This window comes from Verticillium nonalfalfae, assembly GCF_003724135.2.
Source record: "Verticillium nonalfalfae strain VnAa140/NRRL 66861 chromosome Unknown scaffold_173, whole genome shotgun sequence".
Taxonomy (NCBI): Eukaryota; Fungi; Ascomycota; class Sordariomycetes; order Glomerellales; family Plectosphaerellaceae; genus Verticillium; species Verticillium nonalfalfae.
This window is the reverse complement of record NW_021167398.1, coordinates 1-25808: the sequence shown is the minus strand read 5'-3', so window position 1 is coordinate 25808 and position 25808 is coordinate 1. Positions and strand designations below refer to the sequence as shown.

The following is a 25808-nucleotide window of genomic DNA, read 5'->3' as shown; positions in this document are numbered from 1 at the left end:
AATACACTTCATTGACGTGGCGTGCTGCGGGTGCGCGGGATGTGTTCACAGAGGGTACGGCAGTCGAGTCGGTGATGAGAATCTCGGGTCTGTCTGACCACTCGTCTCGCAGATTCTGCTACGTCCTGGTTCACGTCCAGATGCGGATGCGCAGCAAACTTGGGAAAGTCAGATTGGCTTTGACGGTCGGCATATCGCCCATGAGGACTGCAGCTATCGATACCCCAGCATGTGCGCTACATCTCTGCAGGGCCGCGCCAAGGGGGGGGGAGGGGGGGGTCCTTCATCTGTAGACAAGTAGTAACGGATCACGAGTAGCCTCTCGCAGACATCCTTCAGACATATCTCGACACGACGCCACCCCTTGCGTTGCCCCTCCTCAGACCGCCGATACAAGATCCCGCCAAGGAACCAGGATATGCAAACAGCTACCGGCGTCGACCATGACACGTGAGCTCCTGTTCCTCCGAATCCCTCTCGAGCGGCACGTGTCCCGCGCCCCGCCGCCGCCTGCGCGCCACGCTCTGCCTCAGCATGCCGAACAGGCCGGGCATCTCCGACTCGGGCCCGCGCATGACGGCGGCCGGGTGGGCGACGTTGTAGGCCGCGACGGCGAGGGCCATGGGCGCGGCCTCGAGGGCGTAAAAGTAGGCTTCGCGCACGAGGAGCGGGTTGTCGGTCTCGTGGCCCGACGAGAATTCGACGAGGCGGAAGACGATGCGCGTCGTGATCATGGCGAGCGAGACGTAGAGGGCCCACAGCAGCGGGCGCCAGGTGGTGGTGGCGGCGGTGGAGGAGAAGGAGGAGGAGGAGGAGGAGGACTTGCCGGCCGGGCTCGCCGTGGCGGTGGCGGCGGCGACGCGGCGCATGTCGCGGTGGAAGACGAGCGTCAGGCCGAGGAAGAGGAGGATGAAGAACTCCTGGAGGGCGATGCCGCCCATGTAGATGTGGATGGCGCGCATCTGCTCGGCGGGCGGCGTGGTGGGGCCGGCCATGGAGCCGCCGGTGAGCTGAACGGCGAAGGAGACGATGTCGAGGGCCACGAAGAGGGCGGCGAGGGTCGAGGCGGGGAGGCCGAGGACGGCTTGCCGGGGGTGGAAGAAGTGGATCATACGGCCGAGGGTCATGTAGGCGAAGGCGTTGACCCCTTTCCAGACGACATGTCAGACATGCAGTGAGCTTCCAATATAGGGGATCGGATACTTACAAATGGGGGCCAGCAGGATAAAGATTTGGAAAACAAGATAGATGCCGCTAGACTGCTGGTGTTTTGTGCTGATGGCGCGGAAGAGGAAGGCTAGGGTCTCCCAGATGCTCGCCATGATGATAACCCAGCACCATGCCTGACCTGTTAGACTCTGGTTCTTCGGGAGGGACATGACACCTTGTGTGTGACGTACGAACCTTTTTGTACCTGGCGGCCTGCCAGATGTGGATGGCCGTCAGAACCGTGAACAAGATGGCAAAGGCGGCTGCGGCCGCGAAACTGGGGTAGTAGTTCCAAAAGGCACCGCACTCTCCCGGCGGTACGTGGCCATTGGAATCCGGCTTGGCAGTGGTGGTGCAGGTTGGAATGGCAATGTCAATGGTCTTGGCGGGCAGAGTGACATGGTCATTTGTCATGCCAGGTATCGTAACATGTTGCGTGGTTGTGAAATACTGCCTAGGCGCAGGCGCTTGGGTTGAGAGTGAGGGTATCTCTTCCCGTCTGTCGTGTATAGGTGTAGGCGTCGGCGCGGTAGAGACAGTTCTTGAAGGCAGGCAGCTGACAGCGGTGACAGTGACCAACAGGAGGGATACAGACAAACGCATGGCTGTATTGACAGAAATCAAGGAATGACACAAGATCGTAGAAAGCAAGTATGAAGCCTGTGGTGGTCGAATTCCAAGCAAATCGACCCAAAGCCGACTTGTAGCTTTATATGAAGAAGGGCGTTGCGTATCCATGCTCATGAACGACTATTTCTGGGCTCTTCCGTGTTCACGCCCCCCTGTCGCATGCTTGTTCCTGATCTCAAGTTGCGAACCGACCAATCGCGTGGTTTCATTTGGCGAAGGGTCAGCTTGCGCTTCAGGACAGCAACACGATTAAGCCGCAGACCTACCATATTTACTCGCTCCAACTCTGCCTCGCCTAGGCTGCTACTGAGTACCACTCGTCTCGCACTGTGATGGATTCCCCTGGCCTTCTCATCAGATACGCGACCCTCTGCTGCAAGATGATGCCACCGTCGTGGCTTGTTACGGTTTGCTCCTCATTCAGCGTGATCGAGTCTTGGATCCGCTGTTCTTCAGATGGGAGTGCCTCGTCATCGCTATGAGCCTCCTGGTAATTGTCCAGTCCCCCTTGTAACCCATGTTCCACCTCGATCGTTCGTGTCCCCGACGCAATCATGGTCCCGTTCTCCCAAAGACTCTCCCTTCTGTAGGCTAGTGTCTTCATCAGACTCAAAGCAGCAACACGCAGCCTCAGAGATCGGCATTTGATGACGACAAATGCCAGCAGCGGTCCGAACCCCATCTCAAACGTGAACTTGGGGCTCGCGCGGACGTCACGTAGTCCCTGCCTCCGAGCTTCGGCTTGCCGCGCAAGTTCTATGATGGAGCGGAACTTGTCGAGGTGTAGATCATACACCATCTCCCCTCTTGACAGGCACGTATCGATCCAGATCTTAGCAACAAGCCATTTCATGCCGAGTAGACGCTCGAAGATTTGCGTCCGCATGTCGTCGGGGTCGTGCTGAGGACTTTTTTGCTTTTGAAATGTGTGGAAAGCCTTGGCCCACCCGTCTAGAGCTGCGTCCAGACTGACCCGCTCACGCAAGGTCGTCATGCCGGGCTCATCGTCGGTCGACTGCCCGAGCCGATACTCATCAGCAGATCGAACAAATCGAATGACCTGCAGAACGAGCGGATCGAGAGAGGACTGGGCCTCCGCGATGGTCCAGAACGTGGTGGGGTTGTGTATTTGACGGGTCGTGATTTCAGGAAAAGATTCGGGCCGCGCACCGAAGAAGAAGGGAAAGATGGCCATGCGATAAAAGGCAGGCAAAAGCTGGTCGCGGACGACGGACGAGTCTACGCGGTTCCCAGCCACCATGTTGATGCCATGCCGGCAGTGACTGACGGCACCCTCGCAGTCGCCGCGCAACATGTCAATGCAGGTGAACAGAATGCAGACGAGCAGCACGGCCTCGTGGCTGTTTGTGGTCCTCAGTTGCCTGATGGCCTCGTTGTAATGCTTGACAGCGAAGGCATTCTTCTCGACCAAGGGTGACCTGGCAAAGCCCTGCTGAAGGTTCTCGTACAGCGAGCTGATGGCAAGCACAGCGTGCCTCGCGGCTTGCTCTTGGTGGGTGAACTGGATCACCAGGTGGGTCCAGAAAAAGCCATCCAGGGGCCCAGCGAGAACAGGGGCGACGACTTCACGGAAGAAGCCCAAGGCGCGGAGTTCACCGGCCGCGTGGGTGGCGGCAGGACCTGGCGTTGGGCTGGAGCGTAGCAACTGAGCCCAAGAGTAGCTGGCATTGGAGGGTGTGGAGTAGCCGTCACATGCCCTGCCTGTCGTGACACAGCGTCGACAAGCGGGACGCGCCTCGTCACATTTTATCCTACGAATCCTGCGCAGTGGTCAACAAGTGTGTATTATTTGTTCCCTCCGAAAGAGAGATGGAAAGAGATGGAGAGGGAAACGTACTTGCAGGTGATGCAACCCGTCTTTACTCTGGAGATGCCAGATCGACCCATGATGCGGAGTAGGCCTGGAAAGGGGAAGCCAGGAGAAGAGGTGAAGAAATGGGACGCACGAGACAAGGCAGGCGGCAGCCGAGCATCACAAGAGAGATGGCTAAGAGTCGGTCTGAAGAAGGATAAGAGGCCCCGGACTGAGAATGTGGCCGGACATGGTGCTGCAATCGGCCAGAGAATCAATAAACGGCCAGGCAGCGAGATAGCAGAAACTGGAGGAAGAAGCGGACGACGACGAGGAGAGGTCTAAAGACCCAGTCCAGACCGACCAGGGGAAGGAGGTTGAGCTCCAACGTCCAAGTGGGGCAGGAGCTACAGTACAGGGCTGAGTCGAGTCTCCGATCCGCTACAAGACCCACCGAACCTCCCCTGTCCGATCCTGAGCGGGGCATTTGCGAACTGGCCAATACGCAGACCACTTGATCGTTCTGGTAGCCCCACTTCCACTACCACTTGCACTCATCTCATCTCATGTCGTATGTCAAGAAGGAGAGAGCCCCATTCAGCCTTGGGACAGCCAGATTCGACAACTTTCATCTCCTACAAGTATCACCCCCTCTGAAGAGATTCCATTGCCGGCCTGGCGCATGACTTCGATGTCATCAGCCGAATCACCATGCCATGCGTAGTCGTTATGGCGCCAATACCTAGCTAGGCGCCTGAACAACCGCGACCAGCTTGGCACCAACCAGATCGCTCTCTGAATGCCTCGCCCTGTTGACGTTAGGTCACCGACCTCATAGCTTCATCACAAGGCTTGCTGGGCTTCGGAGGCAATATGGTACAGACCTTGGTGCCCGACTCAGCGCTTCTTCTACGTTGAACAGGCCTCATGCTCCTCCGCCGCAGGTGTGCCAGACGTGTCAAGTGCAAAGACGGCGAAGCATGGGGCAATGTGCCCACGAGCTCACCTCGGCGGTTTCTCAGCGCCTCTTGAGCTGTGAGGCTCGCTGAACCTGGATAATTCGTCTCGTTGGGTAGCAACAGAAAGCAGACCCAGCTTCGCGCTGCCCATCTCTCGGGCGGACGCCGTCGACAGGCTTGATGACGGCGTGACCTATGCGAGCCTGCAGCCCTGCCCAAGTCTATGCACGTCCACGTCGAGCCCTCTAATGCCGGGACGGACCATCCATACAGGCGTGCTGACATAGTGCGCGAACCATTCTACATGTGAAGGCCAAAGAGCAGGAAAAGAAGAGAACATAAGGTCGCATTGCACACCAGCGTTGGAGGCCTTGAGAGGCTGAAAGTTGAGACGCCCGACTCCACACTCTGACCGAGAGATTCATCACTTTTCATCTGAACAAAACAGCTCTTCTTGACCGATTTCTGCCCCCATTTCCATGTGACTTGCTTTCCCGGCAAAGTTTCGATGTCGGGGCACAGGAGAAACGGTAGGAGCAACCGCCGCACTGATGAGGGCGAGGATGAGGACCGCCGTCGCGAGCTCGAAGTGAGCACCAGCGGCCGCCGCAGAGGCAATACAGAGATCAATGTCGGCCGACGGCACGAATCCCACGACAGCAGCCGTCACTACAACGCCAACAGCCGCAACTACGACTCGCACGACCGCAGCTACGACTCCAACGACCGCAACTACGACTCGCACGACCGTAACTACGACTCCAACGACGTTCACTACCATCATCACGTTCATCGTATGTCTCTTTCCCAAACTCCCATTTCCTCCTCCTCTCCCTGCTCTTCCCTTTCCTTTTCTTCCTTCTCTCCACCTCCCCTCTCTGCTCTCCCGTGACGTACGTGTTTCTGACCCCGCGACAACCAGACCACGGCAGCCAGAACTCCGATCCCAACCCCTCCGACAAGATCGAGAACCTTCTCGACGACATTGCGCAGTCCCGCGCGCGCAACCACAAGACCTACGCAAAGCTCGAAGCCCTCTACCGGCAGTCTGAAGAGGCCAGGAACCAGGAGGCGAGGTGCCAGGAGAGGATCACCAGCCTCCTCGTCAAGCTCCAGCCCAGCGAGGCCCACTGCGCGCGCCAGAAGGACCTCATCCGGCACCTCAAGCCCCAGGCGGACCAGGCCGCCGGCTACGTCTGGTGGCCCGCAAACTACGAGCATGCCCGGTGCTACGAGGAGATTATGAACGAGCCCGCCCTCGTTGAGGAGCCTGCCCTGCCTGCCCTGCCAGCCCTGCCTGCCATGCCTGCCCTGCCGCTTGCTCCTGCTCCCGTTGCTGGGCTTTTGGGGGATGTGAATGAGCAGCCTGTGCCCCCGACGTCTTGAGTGACGGTGCTGGGTCTTCTCTCCCTCCCTCCCTGTCTCTGTCGGTTATTCGGTTATTTACTTGGTCATTTTCGCGGTGGAGGTTACGCGATGCCTTGTCTTATGATGCAACATGATCAGTGTTTTTTCTCTTCTTCCTTTCTGGGACTTGTATTCCTCCTTTCCTGCAAACCATTCCCCGGAACATGCCGGTCGACAGCCTCCAAGAGAGAGGAAGGCTGGCTGGCTGGGCACCGTCCCGTCCTCCTGCGGAGCGAGGACCTGATCGCTCGCCGACGTCCAGCTATTCGTCCTTGTCTACTACTTCACTGTCTTAGCAGTAGTCACATCAAAACAACGTAATACAGAACGGCAACGTCAAGGAGGCATGTAGTGAAAACCGAAGAGTTATTTTCTTGCAAGAAAGCCAATTCGAACAGGCGTAGCTATCGACATGGTGTGTGACATTCCCTCACAGAAGGTTCTCTCTCTCTCGCTCTCACTGTCTGTCGCTCTCGTGCTTACCCCACGCCGATCACGCGCGTTGTTTGGTTTGGCATGTCTCCCTAGTCATGCAGCCCTCGCGTCACCGATTTGAGCCCGCCCACAGTCCATCCATCCCTCGGTGGCGTTGTCGCCCTTTCTCGTCACAGAGACAAGGCGAAACAGTCCCCCCGCTTTTCATGACAGCGCTCTCTATATACACCAACGCCCTCCCCGGGGATGGACAGGCGGATCGGAACATGACAGAGGGAACACACGGGCTGGGTGCCCCCTTGTCCCCTCTGCCGCCAGTCTGTAAGACAAAGATGAAGCTTCAAAGCCAAAGTGCAATGGAGACAAGCGTAGAGAAGAAGGAAAGAAATCACTCGGAAAAAACCACAGAAACTCTCGCATGTACCTCAAAATATTCCTGCAACGCCAGTGTGCCGAGTCTTCTCCATTTCCCAAAAAGCTTTCCCCTCGTGGTTGCATGCTGGTGACACGGGTCGCCTCGACCTCATCCAGTGGTCGTCATGTGGCGATGGAGCGTAGGGAGTCCGAGACGAAGCGCGGGGCTGTCAAATCATCGCTTCAAAGGAACGGACGTTAGTTCTTGGTTGTCTTGCGCTTCTAGCGAGGATGCCCTGGGTGGGAACGACCTACTCGACCACGTCTGCCATTGACCTGTTCCTGCTGCATGTAGCCCATGTTCTGCATGCCGTTGAGGTTCTGCATACCGCCCATGTTTCCATTGTAACCGTATCCGCCGGGCATGCCCATGCTCATGCCATAGCTAGGGGCTCCGTAGCCTGGGGCAGGGCCCATGCCGGGGGGGGCCTGCGTCGCAGCCGGCTGGATCGGGCTTCCATTGGGCATGTTCTGGTTCCTGTAGTGGTCCATTGACGGGCTAGGGCTGAAGCCGGCCTGCATGGGAGGGAAGAAGTTGGGAGGAGTGCCACGTTGAAGCATGTTCTGCTGATACTGCATCTGCTGCAGGTTGGCCGGGGTGGGAGGCATCTGGTTGGCCGGGTTGAACATGGCGGGGTTCTGACCTCCGTAGGAAGGGAAGGGAGCCATGCTGGCGTCGGCTGCGTCGTTCCGCTGGCCATTGAAGCCGCCTGCATCGTAGTTGGGGGTAGATGCGGGGTTCATCTGGTTGTAGAACTGCTTGTTGCCGGGCGCCGCCTGCTGGTGGCCGTTGATGTTGGCTTGGCGAGACGAGGGGCGCTGGCGCTGTTCGTTGCTGTGATCACGGGAGGCACCACCGGTCGCGTTGCGCGTCGAAAGGCCGACCTCATCCATAAGGCGCTTGTAGCCCTGGCCCGGCTGTGCCTTGATGCGGATCAAGACATTCTTCACGTTCTCGACGACCTGGCTACGAATCGTCTCATCGAAGAAGGGCGTCGTCAGCACCTTGAAGATGAGCGTCGCTCCGCAGGCGTGGTCGCTGAGAATGGCCTCCAGCACGTGATCCTTGGGCGTAAAGAACAGGGCCTTGAGGATTGTGTCGCGGGCCTCGGGCTCTGCCTTCTGGTTGATGACCTTGAGAACAGTGAGGTACGCAACCTTGTGGGTGCAGAGGTGCACCAGATAGGGGACGAGCTGCGGCGAGAGGACCGTGCGGCGCTGAGGGAAGGTACAAGTATCGAGGAACCAGGTGAGAAGCAGTGCACCGTTCGCATTGGTCGCCAGCTGCACGCTGTGCAGAGCGATGACGGCAGCAAGCATTCGCTGCTGGTCCTTGGTGGAGTGGTGGCTCTCAAGGCAGGCCCTCATGGCGCGAGCGCCGTAGCGACCTTGAGCGACATCCCACAACCTACCGACCATGGTCTCGAAAATGAAGTCATTGTACGGCGCACCGAACTTGAGGCAGCCTTGCAAGACGTAGTTGCCGTACTGGTCCAGGAAAAGACCAATGGTATAGGGGCGCAAGTGCTCCACGATCAGCATCATCTGCTGCGGCGTCTTGCAAACATCAATGATCTTCTGTGCCGCCCAGGTGCCGTTCTTGTGCACACCAATCTCGGCCAGGTGAGGCGCAATCTCGGCCAGCATGGCGTCACGCAGCTCATCCGAGCAGTGCTCGAAGAGCTTCTGTACGACCGTGTTGCCGAGGTAATCGGAGGAGAGCTCAGCGATCTCCGAGAGCATGTCGACGGCGATATTCTCAATCTCTGACTTTGACAGGCTCTGGTTGTCGATCCTCTTGCGAATGTCGCGCAGCTTGGGGGCATCGTGGACACGCGAGTGCGCGGGCTCACGGATGGGAGGGATCTCTTCGACGAAAGCGTCGAACTGAACGGCGGATTGCAGGTTACCGGATATCCTGTACAGATCCTCCTCCGAGGCCTGGAACTGCTTGACGATCTGGAGGATGTCGGCGGTTGATTCCTGCAGGGACGGGGCGTTGGGAGGAGTGTTGACGGAGCGAGCCGGCACAGTGGAACCGTCTGCTGGGTTCGGGGCCGATCCAGCGCCACCCTGAGCATTCTCTTGTCCTTTGGCGAAGGGATCGGGACTGGGCGAAGGGAACACACCGTCGTGACCGGGGGTGTTTGAGGCAGAGGGGGGCTTGGCAAAGTTGATACGGATAGGGCCAGCGCCGGGGAAGATCTCTTTGCCGTTCATGCTCGCTTTGGCAGTGATGGCACTCTCAACGCGCTCGAAATTGACGAATCCACAGTTCTTGTGGGTGAGGACTCGCGCTGATAAGATCGGGCCATAGGACTTGAACATCTCGGTCAGGGTAGAGGTGGTGGTGGAGGTGGGAATGCTTCCCAGCCATAGAGCACTGGTAGGTCCCTCAAGTCCTTGATCCTCAGCGTTCAGCAGACCGGCGTTTCGGCTGTTGGACCGTCCCAGGTTCATAGCAGCGACAGCCTGCGGCAGTTCATCGTAGTCCTTGTCGTCGGGGAGGCGAAGTTCGGCGGAAGAGAGCGGAGGGGGTCCGCCGCCGTTGTTTGGAAGGTAGGTACGCATCAGTCGCGAACCGGGAGTGTCCAGGACGCCAGCGGTTCGCGCGCGGGGACGGCTGGCTTGGTTGACAAAAGCCTGCACCGCCATGTTATGGCTGTGAATAGCAGCATTGGTGGCGGCGAGCTGATCCTGCAGCTGGGCTGCATACTGGCTTTCGAGGTACATGCCGTCCATCTCGTCGTAATCATCCTCCTCGTCTGCGTACTTGTCCTTGTTGTTCACCGAATAGGATCGGAAGCGGCTAGCTTTCGACAAGTCGTTGTAGTTAGCAGGCAGGTACGGGGTGGCAAGCTGAGCACGGGGCGGCTGCGGCGTCTCGGCGAGTCCTAGGTAGTCAAGAGTCCGCATATGCACATCATTCTCACCCGCGCCTTCCTTCGAAAAGTGAGACTGGGCGGGGGAGCTCGGTCCGTTGGAACCAATGCTCGCGATGCTAGCCAGAGTCGAACCACGCTCACGACCGACGCCGGCTGGATTCCAGCTACTGAAGATGGAGGGGCCAAAAGGGGAGCTGGTGCCGGGCACGTGAGCGAACGGGCTCCGCTGGGGCATGGATCCGGCACGAAGGCGGGACAGCAGCGCGGAGCTGCTGGACGATTGTTCGTTGCCGTCGAGGGCCGGCGAGGGCGACTTGAGCGGGGTGTGGGAAGGTGTGACTCGGTTGGACCTGGACAGGCCAGGCGGGAGGTTTGGTCCGCCGGGTGAGAAGCGGGAGGGCAAAGTGCCAGCCCGGGCACGGCGAGCTTGGGGCAACTCGGAAGCAGGCATAGGAGGAGCAAAGTCGGGGAAGCCATCGGTGGGCGATTCGGGGATGTTCTCGCGGAGGGGCGTCGAGTTGCCACTTGTGGGCGGTCCGCCCCAAGGGTTGAGGGGAAGACCAGGAATGCCTTCTTGTGCCTGGATCTCTCTGGCTCTGTGGTTCTCGAGGTTAGCATGATGCGAGGGCAGATCTTTTGCATCCTGAACGGCAAGGAAGGAAGGAGGGTCAACAGACCTCTTGGAGTATAACCTGCTTGAACCCGGCATTTCGTGCGACGGAGAGCCAGTCCCTGATCGCGAGTTGGATGCCATCTTGCCAGGAGGGTTCAGGCCAGGGGGCAGGCCAAAGGAAGAGCGGACACCGGACGCGAGTGCGGAGTCCGCGGGCGATGTGGAGGAAGGGGAGGTCGAACGGGTCTGAGATGCCGACTGAGGCGGATACCCGATGGGCAATTGATCGGATCTCGAAGTTGACATTATCAATTACTGTTACCGGCGACGATCATCAGATACTAGTTGGTTTCTCTTCTCTTTCTGGTGACACGAAGCGCGCCGTGGCGATGGTGATCTGTTGACGGGGTTGTGTGTTGGAGAGAAGGTGAGAAAAAAAGGGTTTGGACGGAAGACCGAGTTGGCGCAGAAGAATTCGTGAACGCAGAGGGAAGCAATACCGACAGGGACCGGTATTGTGTCTTGCGTCGGATTACCCAGGCAGGACGAGGTGCCAAAGGGGTTCGAGGTCGGGGACAGTGGGCTCGTCAACGGGGGATCTCGTTTCGTTTGCAAAGGAGCGAAGGTCGAAGGCGAAAGGGCTTTGATGTCAGAAAAAGCCGTCGTGTTGCGAGAGATATTACAAGGGACACCCGCGTCGGAAGGTCTTCGAATAGAGGCGATGCGATGAATCGGGTAGACGAGAAGACAACGGTGTCGTTCTGCTTCTTTTGACAGTCAAGGAATGTCGGGGCGGGAGCCGTTCAACGGTGAATGTGCGGCGTGACTATGTCCGTTCGTATGTGGTGTGCGTATCTGCAGGCAGGCTGGCTGTCTGGCTGGACAGGTGGTCACTCTGTGGATGAAGGACGAGTTTGCGTTGAGAGGGCAAAAGACAGGGTCGAGACCAAGGATGAGGTCGTCGAGGCAGGGCTCAGCGAGATGATCCCGGATGACTTGGGTGCTGCCCTGTTTTTTTTTTTGGGTTCTGTGACTGGAGACACCTAGAAGCAGGCGACTGGGGGAAACCGATTCGATGGGGCGACGTAGCGGGACCGAGACCAAATGGACGTACGTCTCGTCAGACTCAAAGTCAATTCGTCCCTTGCTCCCAGAGTCGTGTGTGAGGGGACAAGGAGAGAAGAGGGGAAGGGAAGGACAAAAAAAGGGCAAACGTGTCAATATACAGACGGCATTAGTAGGAGGTGATGCGCCTGGAGAATGGGATGAGGGTGGGAAGAGGAAGTCGAGAAGAGGTTTGTGATTTGGACGTGGACTTGGGCTTGGGGTTGGCCACCTGTGGCAGGATGTAACTTGGGCTTGGGGACCGTGTGGATGGGTTGAGGGGGCGGAACCCCCCCCCCCCCCCTTGTTGTTAGCACTGTGCAATGCCTTGCTTTTAGAGCGACCGGTGGAACGGTACTGTACGCAGGTGGACGGCGATGGGCTGTCGTCTGCTGTGCGGTGTTGCTCGGTCCACTAATTGTGGGAAGCTACAGTGCCCTCCTCACGGTGCGAACAGAGAAGCAAGGCAAGGAAGGTACTTGGGACGCTACCCAGACCCAGGGCGGTAGGGACCAGGGGAAGGCGCCCTGGCTTCTGCCCACAGCAGCACGACACAGTACCCTACGCGCTACCTTGGCCCTGGTTCCCATCTCGGGCACGTCAACCTGATATGAAACGACATGTACCGACTTGAAGCTGGGTCGTGGGCCCCGGCACATAACTATCTTTGGAATCATATTTCTTCGGCTCGGTGGCCCTTTGACCAACCCCAACAGCACGAGAGCGAATACATGACCGACCATGAGTTGGAAGCCCATCTCAACTGGGGTTTGCTGTGGGCGATTCACCAGTTCAAGTTTCCCTGACTTTTTGCTGGAGAGCTACCCAAAGCCAAGAAGTCGTGAGGGTCCGATATCGAGTCTTGCCCATTCGCCAAGGCGAGACGACAAACTCTTCTTTCATGATCAACTGGAGTGAGCAATTGCTCACTAGACCACTCCTCCGTCCGCATCGCCAGACTGTTCATCCCGTTTCCTCTCACTCAATTGACAAACACACTTACGCACGAGCGTATGTCGTCGCTAACCTTTCCCCTACGGGACCACAGGCGAGTCAAGAGTGCCCCTATTCGTGCTCGTCCAGCCAAGCATCTTGTGCAAGTCACACCGCTGGCTCCTATTCGTGGACTGTGGTGCAGCAGGTAAATTGACAGCCGCGCTTGAAACCCCCTCAGCCCGTCTGGCACCAGGCACCCACTCTGGTGCGCTGGGACTGGATCGATGCCACACGCGATCGGATCAAAGAGGGGGGAGGGGGAAGGGGGGGCGGGGCAAGGAAAGCCTGTCGGTTGTAGGCTGGCAGGTCAGATCACCCACCACACACCACGCCATAGCACACACGCGGCCCAGCGCAGGGCACAGGGTACGCAGCGGGAGGATCTGCCGCTTGTCGACGGTGGCCCCCCTCCTTCTTCGGCCTGTACGTATAATGAGTTCTTCTCCCTCGGCGCCGCTTTGGAGTGGGGGGGGGGGGGGGGGTCTCGCTTGAATAACAGCAATCACCCCAAGCTGCAACGTCAGGCTTTCGGTCAAGGCAAGTGCCGAAGAAGCAAGGAAGGAGAAGAAGAAGAACAAAAGCCGCCAGACTGTGTGAATACATGACAGGCGAACACGGTAGTAGAAAAAGGGGCCAAAAGAAAAGAACCCCTGAGCTAGGTCCTTTCTGTACCCCCATTGGCCGCTCTTCCACATGATGACCACAATGGGAGGCAGGAGGCAGGAGAAGGAGAACCCCCAAAATGGGTTTTACCAGCCCAATCACAGCTGGATTGGTCCCGGAGCCCCGCCGCCTGAGACGGAGAGCTGACCCTGCGCACCCTTGCGCTTGGATCGTGGCTTAGCGTGCACAAGTCAGCCACACTTGCACAAATTCACCGTTGAGTCTCCCGCTCAACCGTGAACTCGGGGGTTATCATACGTATCATGAATTTCGGGTTACCTGTCATGCACCTATCCAGAAGGAAGGAAGGAAAATACACCGTGTCGAAGATGACTGGTTGCAGTGCTACAGGGCCTTCGAAGCCCTGTAACGATGACCCTGGGCCTATATCCACTGCTTGTTTCCATACTGTGATACAAACGCACCACCAAACCCACCTTCGATGCTGGCTTTCTCGAAGGTCTCCGTGACAAGTCGGACAGATTCCTCTGGAGTGAGTGGACCCTTGAAGTCCGGCGCATAGGCTGGAAGCTTATCCGTGAATGATGCAAAGCCCTTGAGCTGCTCTGGAGTAGCTGGGGCATACATTAATACGACGACATCCTTCTATCATCGAGACGAGGGAATTCTCACCGTCTGAATAGCGGCCCACCTCCACCAAGCCCGGGCTGATGCTCAAGAAAAGCACACCGTCTTTCTTGTACTGCGTGCTGAACTTGGACATGACAGCATTCATAGCTGACTTGGAGGCAGTATATAGCGGGCTCGTATCAACGTCCAATGCGTTGGTAAAGTCGAGGTCGGCGTGTCCAGAGGAAATGAAGATGACCTTCTTGACTTTGCCCTTCAAAACAAAGGGCAAGAAGAGGTGGATGAGGTGGATATTGCCAACGACATTGGTCTGCCACAGCTCTAACCCAACGGCCTCCAGCTCCTCGGGCCTGTCGCTCCTGTTGAACACACAGCCTTTAGCACATGCCAGCTCGGAGAGCCGCGAGAGAGGAGCGGTGCACTTACAAGTCACCGATCGGTCCGTAGACGTCGAATAGGGGCACCACGCCTCCGTTAGCAATCAGGTAGTCGACGCCACGCTCGCCGACGATCTGAGCCGTGTCGGCAGCCGCCTGCTTCAGGCTGGCGTACCTGGTGAGGTCTGCGTGGAGGATGTGGACATTGGGACGGCTGCCGAGCTCCGTCGCTACCTTCTTTTCCGTTCCAGCCTTATCGCGGACCAGACCAACGACAAGGTTCTTTGAATCTTCCGAGAATTGTCTGAGAAATTCGAACTGGCCTGGATTAGGTACATGTGGCACGTAACCTGGCGAGAGGCAGACTCACCCCAATTCCCTTGGATGCTCCGGTGATGACGTACACGGACATGATGATCTCGACGAGTGCACGATATTCTCCCACTCCGATGACTTGGTGGACAACTACTTCAGACTGACCACCATGTCAGACGTCAAGTTCTTAAGTAGTTTTCGCTTATTAATGGGATGGGATGGTTCTTTTGTTTCCACCTGCCAAGTTCGGTGTGTTTGTTCCCCGTGGCATGCAGACCTACCTCCAACACACCTTGGCACCATACGTCGTACGTCACACAGGTAAGCTCTGCGGCTATTCATCCTGTCAAGAGGAGACTAGGGAGAGGGGGAGGCGGGCAAACTTACCCTTTCTTCCCATTTGATGTTACACTGCACTATCTGCATCCCACGCATGCCTACAAGGCATTTCGGTGAAGGCGAGCAATCGGACCGGATCCCGGGTGCTTACCGAGAGAATTGCGTGACGTAGTGCGCCTCCTCCTCCTCCTCTGCGCTCCTCCTCCTCTGCGGAAATTTAGCCGGGCGGAAAACGGGGTCAACGGTTGGGCATTCACAAGTTGATGAGCGCTGCGTCGGCGTCCCTTTGCTCGCAAAACAAGAGGGGATGAACAGTAGGTACCGATACCTCTGAAAACCCCCACGCAGTAGTGCATATGCAAGTCGTGCACCAAGGGGCATCCGAGGCAACTATGCGCACGCCTTGTATACAACTTGACGAGATTACAGGCGTGTAATCCCCGTCGAATACCCTCGCGAGCTCGCCATGCCGAGCATCTGTTAGCGATCCGGACCATGGAATCGGCTATTTACTTGTTGACCTGATTCTAGTTCTGGAAGAGTCGAAGAACAGCAACCTCTGTCCTCGTCTTCCTTCTTGTCACGCACGATATTCACAGTCTTATCTTGCCTCCTTCTTGAGATCAGTCTAAGTCACCATCAAGCCTTCGTACTACATCCGAAAATGGCGTCAACAACGTTGGCCCAACTCCCAAGCAGCTACAAGGGGCTTTACTTCACTTCGCCATCTAGTCCCCCAGAGATTGCCTCCTTTCCCACCCCTACGGTAGATGTCGGGTCAGTCATCGTGAAAACACTGTACTGCTGGATCCCAGGGTACATCAACGACGTCTATTCCAGGGGTAACCCGCGCCAGTATCCTGTCCCCTTCCCTCTGGTAGGCGGCACCAACGCGGTAGGGCGCGTCGTCGCTGTTCCCCCGGATGCCGCCAAGTTGAAAGTCGGCGACCTCGTGATTGTCGACCCCACGATCCGCCCGCGTGACGACCCGGGCCAGATCATGCTCCTGGCGCTACTTGCTGCCACAGGTGAGATGCAAGCAATTGCCAAAGATGTCTGGCATCACGGTACCTGGGCCGAGCTTGTCAAGGCCCCCATCGAGTCCGTGCATCGCTTCGATGAAGGAGCTTTGCAGAAACACGGCGTCAGCCCCCGCGACCTCGTATTCTTCGGGCAGATGGCCGTTCCGTACGGTGGCCTTCGGGACGTGAACCTGACGGCGGGCGAGACCGTCCTGATCAGTCCGGCGACGGGGAACTTCGGCGGCGCGGCCGTGCACGTCGCCCTCGCCATGGGGGCCCGCGTCATCGCCATGGGCCGCAACGAGAAGGTCCTGAAAGAACTCATGGACCTGGCACCGGGACGGGTCGAGACGGTCAAGCTTAGCGGCAGCTGGGAGACGGACCTATCCGAGATCTCGAGATTCGGCCCTATCGACGTCTTCCTCGACATGACTCCGCAGACGGCCACGAACACCGACCACATTCGCGCAGGGATGCTCTCTCTCCAGGCCGGCGGACGGGCTAACCTGATGAGCGGCGTGCCCGAGATCTCGATACCCATCCCGCTCCTCCAACTCAAGGGCATTACCGTTCGGGCGACAATGATGTGTACTTGGAGTCAAGAGGAGGATCTCGTCAAGCTTGTGCAGACGGGAGTTCTGAAGCTGGGCGAGAAGGCGGGTCTGAAGATCCACAGGGCCTTCAATATGGAGGACTTTGCCGAAGCGTTGCAAGTAGCTGGGACGGAGTCTAACGCTGGTCGATCTGTTGTGTTCACCCCCAACGAAGAGTAAGGGACAATCAGGGCCGGGGTTACACTGATGATGGTACCTGTTCTATGTCATAGGAAAACAGATAGCTGATTGGAAAAAGCCTGCCAAAGGCGCCTGACGACATACGCTACAACGTCGCTGCTAGCTGCCTAAGCTTGGATGTTGTGGTTGTGCTTACTGTTTGTCTTGAAAAGCCATTGGATTGAGTCAAATCAAACAGCGTGACCTCCGAAAGCAGGCTACATATCAGCGGCGCGTAGTATTGTTATGCCTGATGATTCGAGTTTGGGTGAGCAATGCGATACATTTTCGTTGGTGACTGTGTCCCTGTTCTGACGAGGCGGCATCACTCTCGATTGACATTAAAGCACAGCATTGTAGAATTCGTCGGTGTTGTTGATCACCGCACTATCGGTTTAAGGGCTGGCGTCAGTCAAGTCACGCCATTGTTGATCCAAGCTTGGTATTTTTCTGTGTCTGAAGCGACCACGTACATCACGAGTGGAAAAGTGTAAAATGATCACGCAAGCAGGGAAATGTTGGTCATCGTTTTTTCCGAGCATATCGCTCACGTGCGGTGAAATATTGGGGGTTTAAATTCTCGCAAGCCGAAGAAAAGCCTTGGAAAGCGTACAAGTTTCTTCCAATACTCCCCTCAGCCACCCCTTTAGAGTACGTACAAACGGCTTGTGCTCTCTGTTTTAGTCAACCACGATGGGGTTGTAGTAGCGGAAGCGGTTGTTGGGGTCATACTGGGCCTTGAGGCCTCGCAGCCTCTTGATGCGCCAGCTCTCGTGGCCGTACCGCTCCTCGAGGGTCTCGAAGCTGGTGGCGTAGTTGAGGTACACATTGCTGGTGCGGCCCGGCTGGCCCGCGTTCCACTGGTTACTGACCTCGGCGGCCCAGATCCTGGCCCTCTCCTCAAGGGCGCTATCGCGGTCTGTTACGGCCGCGTTGAAGAACATCAGGTGGCGGTCGGCGCGGAAGGGGTACGCCGAACTCGCCGAGTCAATGGCCTCGACCCCGGCCGTCGCGTAGCCTTCGTGCATGATGCCTGTCACAGCCGCGAGGTCTGGGTCTTCGATCGCGCGCATCTTGAACCCCTCGTAAATGAGGCGCTCGGCCGTCAGGTTATAGACTTGGAGACCTGCTGTCGACGAGATATGCACACCGTCATGCTGGCAGATGGGGTCGGACATGCCTGTGCCCTGCGCATGGGCGATCTGCGAGTAGGGTACGTCACCGAATTCCTCGTAGGCGGCCTCTATAGCGTTCATGGGGGCGAGATGTTTCTCGGCCTCCTCGGAGGTGCCGCGATAGGCAAACGTCCAAGAGAGAACAGGCTCCTTACTACTCACGGAAGCGTCCATCAGGAAAGTTCCAACGTTGAAGGCCATATCAATGGGAGTTGAGCCGTTGCCATGAAAAAGATTGAGGGCATTGAAGACAGCCTCCAACTGTTCACCGCGCCAGATGTAGTTGTGGTAATGCCAGGTTTCGGGGCCCCGGGGAAAGATGTTCATCTCATAGCTCGTGACAATGCCGAAATTGTGCCCGGCCCCTTTCATGCCCCAGAGAAGGTCGCTGTGGCTCGTAGTGTTGGTGCGGATGGTCGAGCCGTTGGCCAAGACAACGTTGAGCTGCAGCATATTGTCGCTGATCATACCGTACAGGCCTTCGTAACGGCCGTGACCACCCCCAAGACCGGCGCCTAGCATGCCGACGCATTCACACCCACCGGTGGTGGTGACAAAGCCCTTGTCCCACAGATGGCGGATAACTGGGCCCACGACGGTACCGCCTCCGAACCAGGCCGACTTGCCGCCGGGTTGAATGGCGATATTGTCGAGCTGCCGCATGCTGATCTGAATGCCACTGAATGTACTGAGACTTGCCGCCACGCCATGTCCGCCATTGAGGGCCAAAAATTCGATGCTGTTCGCGTTGCAGTATTGGACCTTTCGGAAGCAGTGTCAGCATGCGGGATCTCTCCTTGTAGGGTGGTGGTTTGAGGTCTTACAATTGTCGCGATGTCTGATTCAGTTCCCGGCTCAATCACAACTTGGACATCAGGCTTGGAAGAGTCCGTCCATCTGGAGGTGGCTTTTTCGAAACGGCAAGCTTCCGGTCCGAAGATCAAGGTGGTATTGGAGACCCGGAGGCCGAGTTCCTCTCGGATTTGTTTGGCGGTCAAGTCACGACGTGTGATCGCGTGCTTCTCAAAGTATCTGGGGACGCTGGCACCAGCTGCAAGGACCCAGAGAATACAGGACAGAGATAGTATCGAGGCCTTCATTGCGAGAGTTGTATTGTGGTGATCAACCTTGTGGTGGTATCGGGGCTGCGGTTAGTTCGAGCATCTCGCTTGGTTTTCACTCAACAGGACCGAGAACTGACATACATGGGCCATGCCATACAACATCGGCGCAAACAGTTCCCCACCCCCCCCCCCCCCCGGAAGGAATTCTTTTCCCTTCCGGTACGGGCCGCCTCACCCAACGGGCAGGGGTTATAAACTTGCTATCTCTAGGATTCTGACGTTACCTTACATAGTACAAGCCAATGGCACTATCAGAAGGATTCGGGCGCATACTTGCCTGCTCGTAAAGTTTACTTGCTGACTGCAGCCTTCTTGAGCGGGGCTGCTATCATTTCGGACCGGTGTTTTCACCCCCTCCCTTGATCTATGCAGGCAAGCCGGAACAAAGCCCGTAAGGCAACTAATGATCTCAAGTTAGACCCCCTTGCTGCTTCTGTGCCATTGTCGTGCATATGCCCTGATTTGTCGCTCCTGGGAACACATTAGGCCAAAGACGTCTACACACTCTGCTCTACCTGATAAGAATGCGATGATGAATGATAAAGATAGTGATAGGTCCGGTCTCTTCAGCCTCGGTAATGCCACGACATCCCTTTTCACTTCGATCCTTCAGCCCGCGGCATTCTCGGGAATTCAGCAAACATTTAGCGACCCTAGAGATCCCGCATCAGTTCTGCCCATCATACTCCGGGGAGCACCACTCTCTTACTCCGTCATGGATGAAGTCAAAATCTATAGCAGGCCAAGTCATGGCATTTTTCGCTTCATACCAGACGCATGGGTCCCGTACGCCGAACTCATGCGTCTCGACCGCCAGTCAGGGTTCTGGGCCTTCTACTGGCACTACTTAATAGGACTTGGTTTTGCCATCAATATCCCCCCTTTCTCCAGCGATCTCGATCTGAAGACGCTTGTGCTCCTCGCAGCGTACTTGGGACTATGGACTATAACCTTCCGCGGCATTACCTGCACATGGAACGACAACCTAGATCAGGACTTTGATCGTCAGGTCACTCGCTGCCGACTGAGGCCCATCCCACGGGGCGCTGTCACGACTATGCAGGCGCATATCTTCACTACTGCACAGATCGCCCTTGGGGCCTGCATCTTGTACCCCCTCGGCGACTCGACTCGGACTCACGCCATCGTAGATGGCGTTCTCTTGTTCATCTACCCCCTCCTGAAGCGCTGCACAAACTACCCGCAAGTTGAGCTGGGGTTTGGGCTGTCCTATGCTGTGTTTATGGTAGCTGCAATGCTCGACAAGGACCCGTTAGCGCCTCTTTTGGACCAGTCTTCGTTGGACCTCTCAACTGGCGTGTCCAAGGTCCTCGGCGCACCTCTGGCCCAGTCAGCGGCATGCCTATATTTCGCCGGCATCCTCTGGACCGTCATCTTTGACACCATTTACGCTCATCAGGACTACACCGATGACCTGAAGGCCGGTGTCAAAGGACTCGCTGTGCGTCTCGGAAGGAGGGGAACGAAACCAGCCTGCTACATAGCGACTGCCGTGCAGGTCTACTTTCTCGTCGCAGCGGGCCAACTGGCAGGTTTTGGGGCATCATACTACGCCATTTCCTGTGGCGTAACTGCTATCTTGTTGACCAGGATGATCTGGGTTGTCGATTTAGAAGATGGCAACAGCTGCGCTTGGGCGTTTGGTCGTGGCAGCAGCTATGTTGGCACCGCAATCTTCGCCGGGCTTTTGGCCGAATTTTTTGCGAAGAAGCACGGATATTGACTGATCGGGTTGGGCAGGCTGCATGGATTGGATTGGAGACGGGCTGGCACTCGAAGCAGGCATACGGAAGACTGCAGGCCGAACTGGCTCAAAACTAAAAATGTGAATATACTGACCCTAGAGGGTCTTTCCTGAAAAATGAAAAAAATAGAGATACTAGCCCTAATTAGGATTAATATATATATTTTCTATACTACCTAAAAATTCTAGTTAATTAGAAGCTACTAGCTATTCTATAGAGCGTTATCCTATATTTATAAGCCTATCTATATTCTTTCTTCTTAACTAATTAATAATCTACTACGTAAATCGTACCCCCTTATACCTTAATATACTATAGATCTATTACGAAAATACTACTATTACTAAAATCGCTTTAATTAAGACTATATAATACTATTTTTTACGCTTAAATTAAATTAGTTTTCGTCCTAGGGCGATTAATTAAAGTATCGCCTAGAACTAAACGATAATCGTTAGGGATTTTATAGTATTACTTAATTCTAAAACTATTATTTCTATTCCTTCCTCTAAGGCTATATTCCTTCCCTTTTTAGATCCGAAACCCGGAGACTTTTATATAAATTAATCCGAAGCCGTCCGAAGCTATATAAGCTCGGATAGTATCTATTAATATAGTTTAAATATAATTCTTACTTTTCTTTTTTAGTTTATTTTCGTATAGCTTTAATTTAATATTAATAAATCTATTTTAAATTAATCTTATTTATTTATAATTTATTAACTTTATCTATCTTTATATAGAGTTAGATAAAAGTAAACGATCTTATTTAATTTTATATTTACTTATTTAGCTTTAAACGATTTAATATACTTTTATATAAATCTTATAGTTTATTATATAAGCTTATTTAGATCTATATAATATTATTTATAATTAGAAAACGTAAAACGATTACCTTTATTATTAATTTAAAGGCTAAAAAGGCTAAATTAATTAAATTAACTACGAAAACGCTTATATAACTCTATACGAGACTACCCTTTACCTTTAAGGTTATTTTAGACGTTTCCGATATTAAAAATAATAATATAGACGGGAACGAGAATAATAAGTTCGTAGACTCGCTTATTAGAGCTTATATAGTACTAAACGACCTTATTAATTCTCGTAAAGCTTTAATCGAAAGTATTAATAAGGATATAGACTTAAACGATTTCGTTTAGCTTTAAGATAGTAAAATTATCTTATTTAATATTATCTAAAAAGAAAAGCTTTTATATATAAATATATAGGATATTATATAATTAAATAATATTATTTAAGGATTAGTTTTAATTATATAAGCTTTTTATTATATATTCGAATTTATATAGTTTTATATAATCTTAATTTAACTTTTTTATATAGATCTTACCTTTAATATATCTTTAATTATTATAAAGTTAATCTAGAAATCCTTTAAAGTAAATCTTTTCTAATCTATTTAGAGTTAGATAAGCTCGTACTAACTTATATAGCTTAGCCTAAATATAGACTTTACTTTTATAGTAAATATCGACCTTTTATAGACGATTATAGCTTTAAAAAGCTTTATAAGGTTAAATATAATACTAATACCCTTTAATATTATATATATAAGACTAAATAATCTAATATAATTATATACGAAACCTATTAATATAGAAATAGCCTATTTATAGGCTATATAATAATAGAAAGTACTTATTTAAACTATTAATATAATTTATAAGCGATTAAATAAAAATTCTATAAATTTAGACTTATATAAGCTTATTTAATATTATATTAACTTTTTTAGACCTTTTTTTCGTTAATCCTAAAAAGAAAAAGAAAATATTTACCCTATTTAATTATATTCCGGCTAATCTAGCTATAAACGGGGGTCTCCTAGCCTAAGCGAAGGAGATCCTAGTTATTTATCTTCGTAAGATAGGAGATCTACTTTCTACGATAGTAAATATAATCGAAAATAAAGAAGATAATAAGTTTTAGCCTTATACGAATTTATATATACTTTAATATATATATCTTAGAGGATTCTTTTTAGAATTATAATTATACGAAACGATATAACCCTTTTCGAGTCTAAATAATAACGTTCTATATTATTTATTATTCGCTTATAAACGTTTAGACTTTTACGATATTAATCTAAAGTAATTACGATTTTATAATAACGTTTAAAAGTCGTTCTAGGATTAATAATTATTTTTAGGACTTTACGAAAGTATTTAGTCTTTTCTAATAATATATAGCTTAATTTAGGGCTATTTTAAAGTATTAAAGTAAATATTCTCTTTATTTAGTCTTTTTTAGGATTAAATAATTTTTTTCTAGTATTTTCCCTTTTATTTAGCTTTATTTTTTAATCTTTAAGTTTATTTTAGTTTACTTTACTATATTCTATATTATTTAAGGAACTACCCCTCCCTTTATTTAATTAAATTAATAATTAATTTAGTAAATTTATTAATTTTAAAAAAAACGAGCTTAATAAAGCCTATAAATTATTATATTAGATTATAAAGAATCGGAAGTTTTTAATTTAGAAAAGAATTAATATTTTTATATTTAAATCCTAAAGTAAAGAAATAATTTATTTATATAAGATTTTCTATATTTATTCTCCTTTAGATAAGCTTAATTAAAGCTATATATATTAGAATAGCTTTATATATCCTAATATAAGCTTATTCTAATTATAAACTCCTCCTTTTCTATAGATAAAGTAATAAATCTAACTTTATTATATTTATTATAAGGTAATTATCCCTCGATCTTAAACTTTACTATAAAACTATCTTAGAGAAGTTTAATTCCTATTAAAAGAATATAATTATTATTAAATAGCTCTAAATAGAATATAATATTATATATTTAGTCTTTATTTTAAAACGATCTTTATAGAATTAATCCTTTTAACGTAAAATAAGAACGATCCTTTCTAATTAGCTTCGAATACGTATAACCGAATTCTTCTTTAACTATATCCTCTCTAATAATTAAATCCTATTTATATTACTTCGGGAAGGTTTTATTATCTCTCGATATAGACTCTCCTAGCTTCGTTTAAAGCTAAGCTTTCGCTAACGATATACTATAGAGGAAAACGAGGTTATATAAAGCTAAGCGAGAGAGTTCCTTATAACTATTAATAATAATATAAAGAGGTTAGAAGGGTATAAACGAGAATATCTCTATATAGTAATTAGATAATAGTAATTAATTATTAATTATAACGTTCTCTTTAATATTTATAAGGATATCTATCCTATAAGCTTTTAGAAACGATTAAACGATCTTAATCGATATTATAGAGGCTAGACTTACTTAAGTCCGAACTTTATTTAATCTATTAATATTTATAATAAGCTAAAACCCTATAAGATCGAGATATATATTAATATTAATATATATTCCTAATTTATCCTATAATTCTATATTAATATTTATATTTATATTTCTATTAATATTAGCCTTTAATACTTATTTATTATTTATATACTTAGGTATACTCCTTTATATATTTATATAGATAGGGGTAAGGAGATACTAATTATTATAGGTATTTATTAATATTATTTAAGTCTAGCTAGGAGTAAATACTTTAGTATAGCTCTAAGCGAAGGTAATTAAATTAAATTCTACGATTATTTTATATAATATATATTATAGGCGAGTAGCCTATATAGGTAAGTAGCCTACCTACCTCGACTTTTCTAACCTTTTTAATTAATAATATAATTATTCTATTAATAATAATAGAAATACCTTTAAAAGAAAGTTAAGTACTCCTTACGCTTAAGGTAATAAAATAAGATACGTCTCTTTCCGCTAAGCGCGCTACGTTAATCTTTAATATCCCGCGAATTACTCTCTAGTAACGAAATACCGGTATACCTTTATAATATAATAGCCCTCTAAATTCGATAAAATTAGAAGAAAGCGAAGAGTAAGTAATTATTAAGTACGTACTCGATATAGATTCCTAAGTAGACCCTCCTAGGCTAAAGGATATAGCTATAATAGCGAATACTCTCCTCGAAAAGCGTAATACGCTACTTATCGGGATTAACTAAGTAATATTATTTATTAAACGACGATTAGAGCTTAAAATATATTTCTTTCGCTTATATAATTATAAGAGGGCTTTATATAAAGATCTAATCGCGATAAATATATAGTTTAAGACTATAGAAGATATAATCGCGAAATATAGTATTACCGACTTTAATATCTATAACTTCGACGAGACTAAGTTTTAAATAGGAGTTATTAATAACGGAATAATCGTTATAAGCTCCGAAAAGTATATTAATATAAAAAAGAAATAACCGGGTAATCGGGAATAGGTTACTATTATCTAAAGCGTTAGCGCGACCGGCTTCTATATCCTATTATTTATCGTCTTTTCTAGTAAATATTACCTCTTAACTTAGTACGAAGATTACGCGATTCCTCGCGATTAAAAGCTTATAACCTCTCTAAATAGCTAAACGATAAATAAGATTAATCTAAAATAGCTTAGATATTTCGATAAATATATTAAAGGTATTACTTTATCGCTAAATTATCTTCTTATCCTAGATAGTTACGAAAGTTACGTCTCTAAGCTTTTTAAATAATATATATTAGAGAACTATATCCTTATATTTCGTATACCTCTTTATTCGTTATATTTACTCTAACTTCTCGATATTAGTTATTTTAGATTATTAAAGAAAGTATATAATCGGTAAATTAAAGAAAAGATAAAAGCTAATATATTATATATTAATAAAGAAGACTTTCTATTTATATTTTTAGCTATATATTAAGCTTTAATAATTTAAAAAAATATATAAGGAGGTTTTCGAGGGTTAGGACTTATACCTTTTAACCCTAAATTAGTTCTATCGAAGCTAGATATTCACTTATCGATACTAACGCTTCTATTATTATTTTATAGCTTAATATAACCTTAGATAAATTAAACGCCTATAATTACCCGAGAAGCTAATTTATAGTCTAAATTTATTAAAAATCGAATCTTTTATTATTAAGGAAGCTCTCTAATATTAATTCTTAATACTATCGATTAATTTACGAAAGAGGCGTAAATAATTATATATTATTATACCCTTATAAACTAAGAAGTAAAGTATCTTCGTAACGAGAATATAATATTAAGCTAATATCGTAGAATAAAAAAAGTATAATTTAGACTTAGAGGGAGTATATCGTAAGCTAATAGG

At 50.4% G+C, this 25808-nt stretch overlaps 8 protein-coding genes across 8 annotated transcripts; 3 read left to right on the top strand and 5 right to left on the bottom strand.

The window, feature by feature from the left end:
* Nucleotides 1-428: 428 nt before the first annotated feature.
* D7B24_002844 (uncharacterized protein) lies at nucleotides 429-1623 on the bottom strand (the record flags this gene model as incomplete). Its single annotated transcript, XM_028637041.1, has 3 exons — nucleotides 429-1147; nucleotides 1208-1343; nucleotides 1405-1623. The coding sequence occupies 3 exons, from the start codon at nucleotides 1621-1623 to the stop codon at nucleotides 429-431; spliced, it is 1074 nt and encodes a 357-aa protein (XP_028490985.1).
* A 511-nt stretch (nucleotides 1624-2134) lies between these two features.
* Nucleotides 2135-3747, bottom strand: D7B24_002843 (uncharacterized protein; the record flags this gene model as incomplete). The annotated part of the gene is made up of 2 exons (XM_028637040.1): nucleotides 2135-3620; nucleotides 3698-3747. The coding sequence occupies 2 exons, from the start codon at nucleotides 3745-3747 to the stop codon at nucleotides 2135-2137; spliced, it is 1536 nt and encodes a 511-aa protein (XP_028490984.1).
* A 1372-nt stretch (nucleotides 3748-5119) lies between these two features.
* On the top strand, nucleotides 5120-5997 carry D7B24_002842 (uncharacterized protein; the record flags this gene model as incomplete). Its single annotated transcript, XM_028637039.1, has 2 exons — nucleotides 5120-5405; nucleotides 5534-5997. 2 exons carry the CDS (start codon nucleotides 5120-5122, stop codon nucleotides 5995-5997), a joined length of 750 nt encoding a protein of 249 aa, XP_028490983.1.
* A 1092-nt stretch (nucleotides 5998-7089) lies between these two features.
* Nucleotides 7090-10671, bottom strand: D7B24_002841 (uncharacterized protein; the record flags this gene model as incomplete). Its single annotated transcript, XM_028637038.1, has 1 exon — nucleotides 7090-10671. The coding sequence occupies one exon, from the start codon at nucleotides 10669-10671 to the stop codon at nucleotides 7090-7092; it is 3582 nt and encodes a 1193-aa protein (XP_028490982.1).
* A 2841-nt stretch (nucleotides 10672-13512) lies between these two features.
* D7B24_002840 (uncharacterized protein) lies at nucleotides 13513-14508 on the bottom strand (the record flags this gene model as incomplete). The annotated part of the gene is made up of 4 exons (XM_028637037.1): nucleotides 13513-13703; nucleotides 13762-14078; nucleotides 14146-14414; nucleotides 14467-14508. 4 exons carry the CDS (start codon nucleotides 14506-14508, stop codon nucleotides 13513-13515), a joined length of 819 nt encoding a protein of 272 aa, XP_028490981.1.
* Nucleotides 14509-15414: 906 nt separating this feature from the next.
* D7B24_002839 (uncharacterized protein) lies at nucleotides 15415-16545 on the top strand (the record flags this gene model as incomplete). Its single annotated transcript, XM_028637036.1, has 1 exon — nucleotides 15415-16545. The coding sequence occupies one exon, from the start codon at nucleotides 15415-15417 to the stop codon at nucleotides 16543-16545; it is 1131 nt and encodes a 376-aa protein (XP_028490980.1).
* Nucleotides 16546-17225: 680 nt separating this feature from the next.
* On the bottom strand, nucleotides 17226-18820 carry D7B24_002838 (uncharacterized protein; the record flags this gene model as incomplete). The annotated part of the gene is made up of 2 exons (XM_028637035.1): nucleotides 17226-18482; nucleotides 18545-18820. 2 exons carry the CDS (start codon nucleotides 18818-18820, stop codon nucleotides 17226-17228), a joined length of 1533 nt encoding a protein of 510 aa, XP_028490979.1.
* A 739-nt stretch (nucleotides 18821-19559) lies between these two features.
* D7B24_002837 (uncharacterized protein) lies at nucleotides 19560-20588 on the top strand (the record flags this gene model as incomplete). Its single annotated transcript, XM_028637034.1, has 1 exon — nucleotides 19560-20588. One exon carries the CDS (start codon nucleotides 19560-19562, stop codon nucleotides 20586-20588), a length of 1029 nt encoding a protein of 342 aa, XP_028490978.1.
* Nucleotides 20589-25808: the final 5220 nt, after the last annotated feature.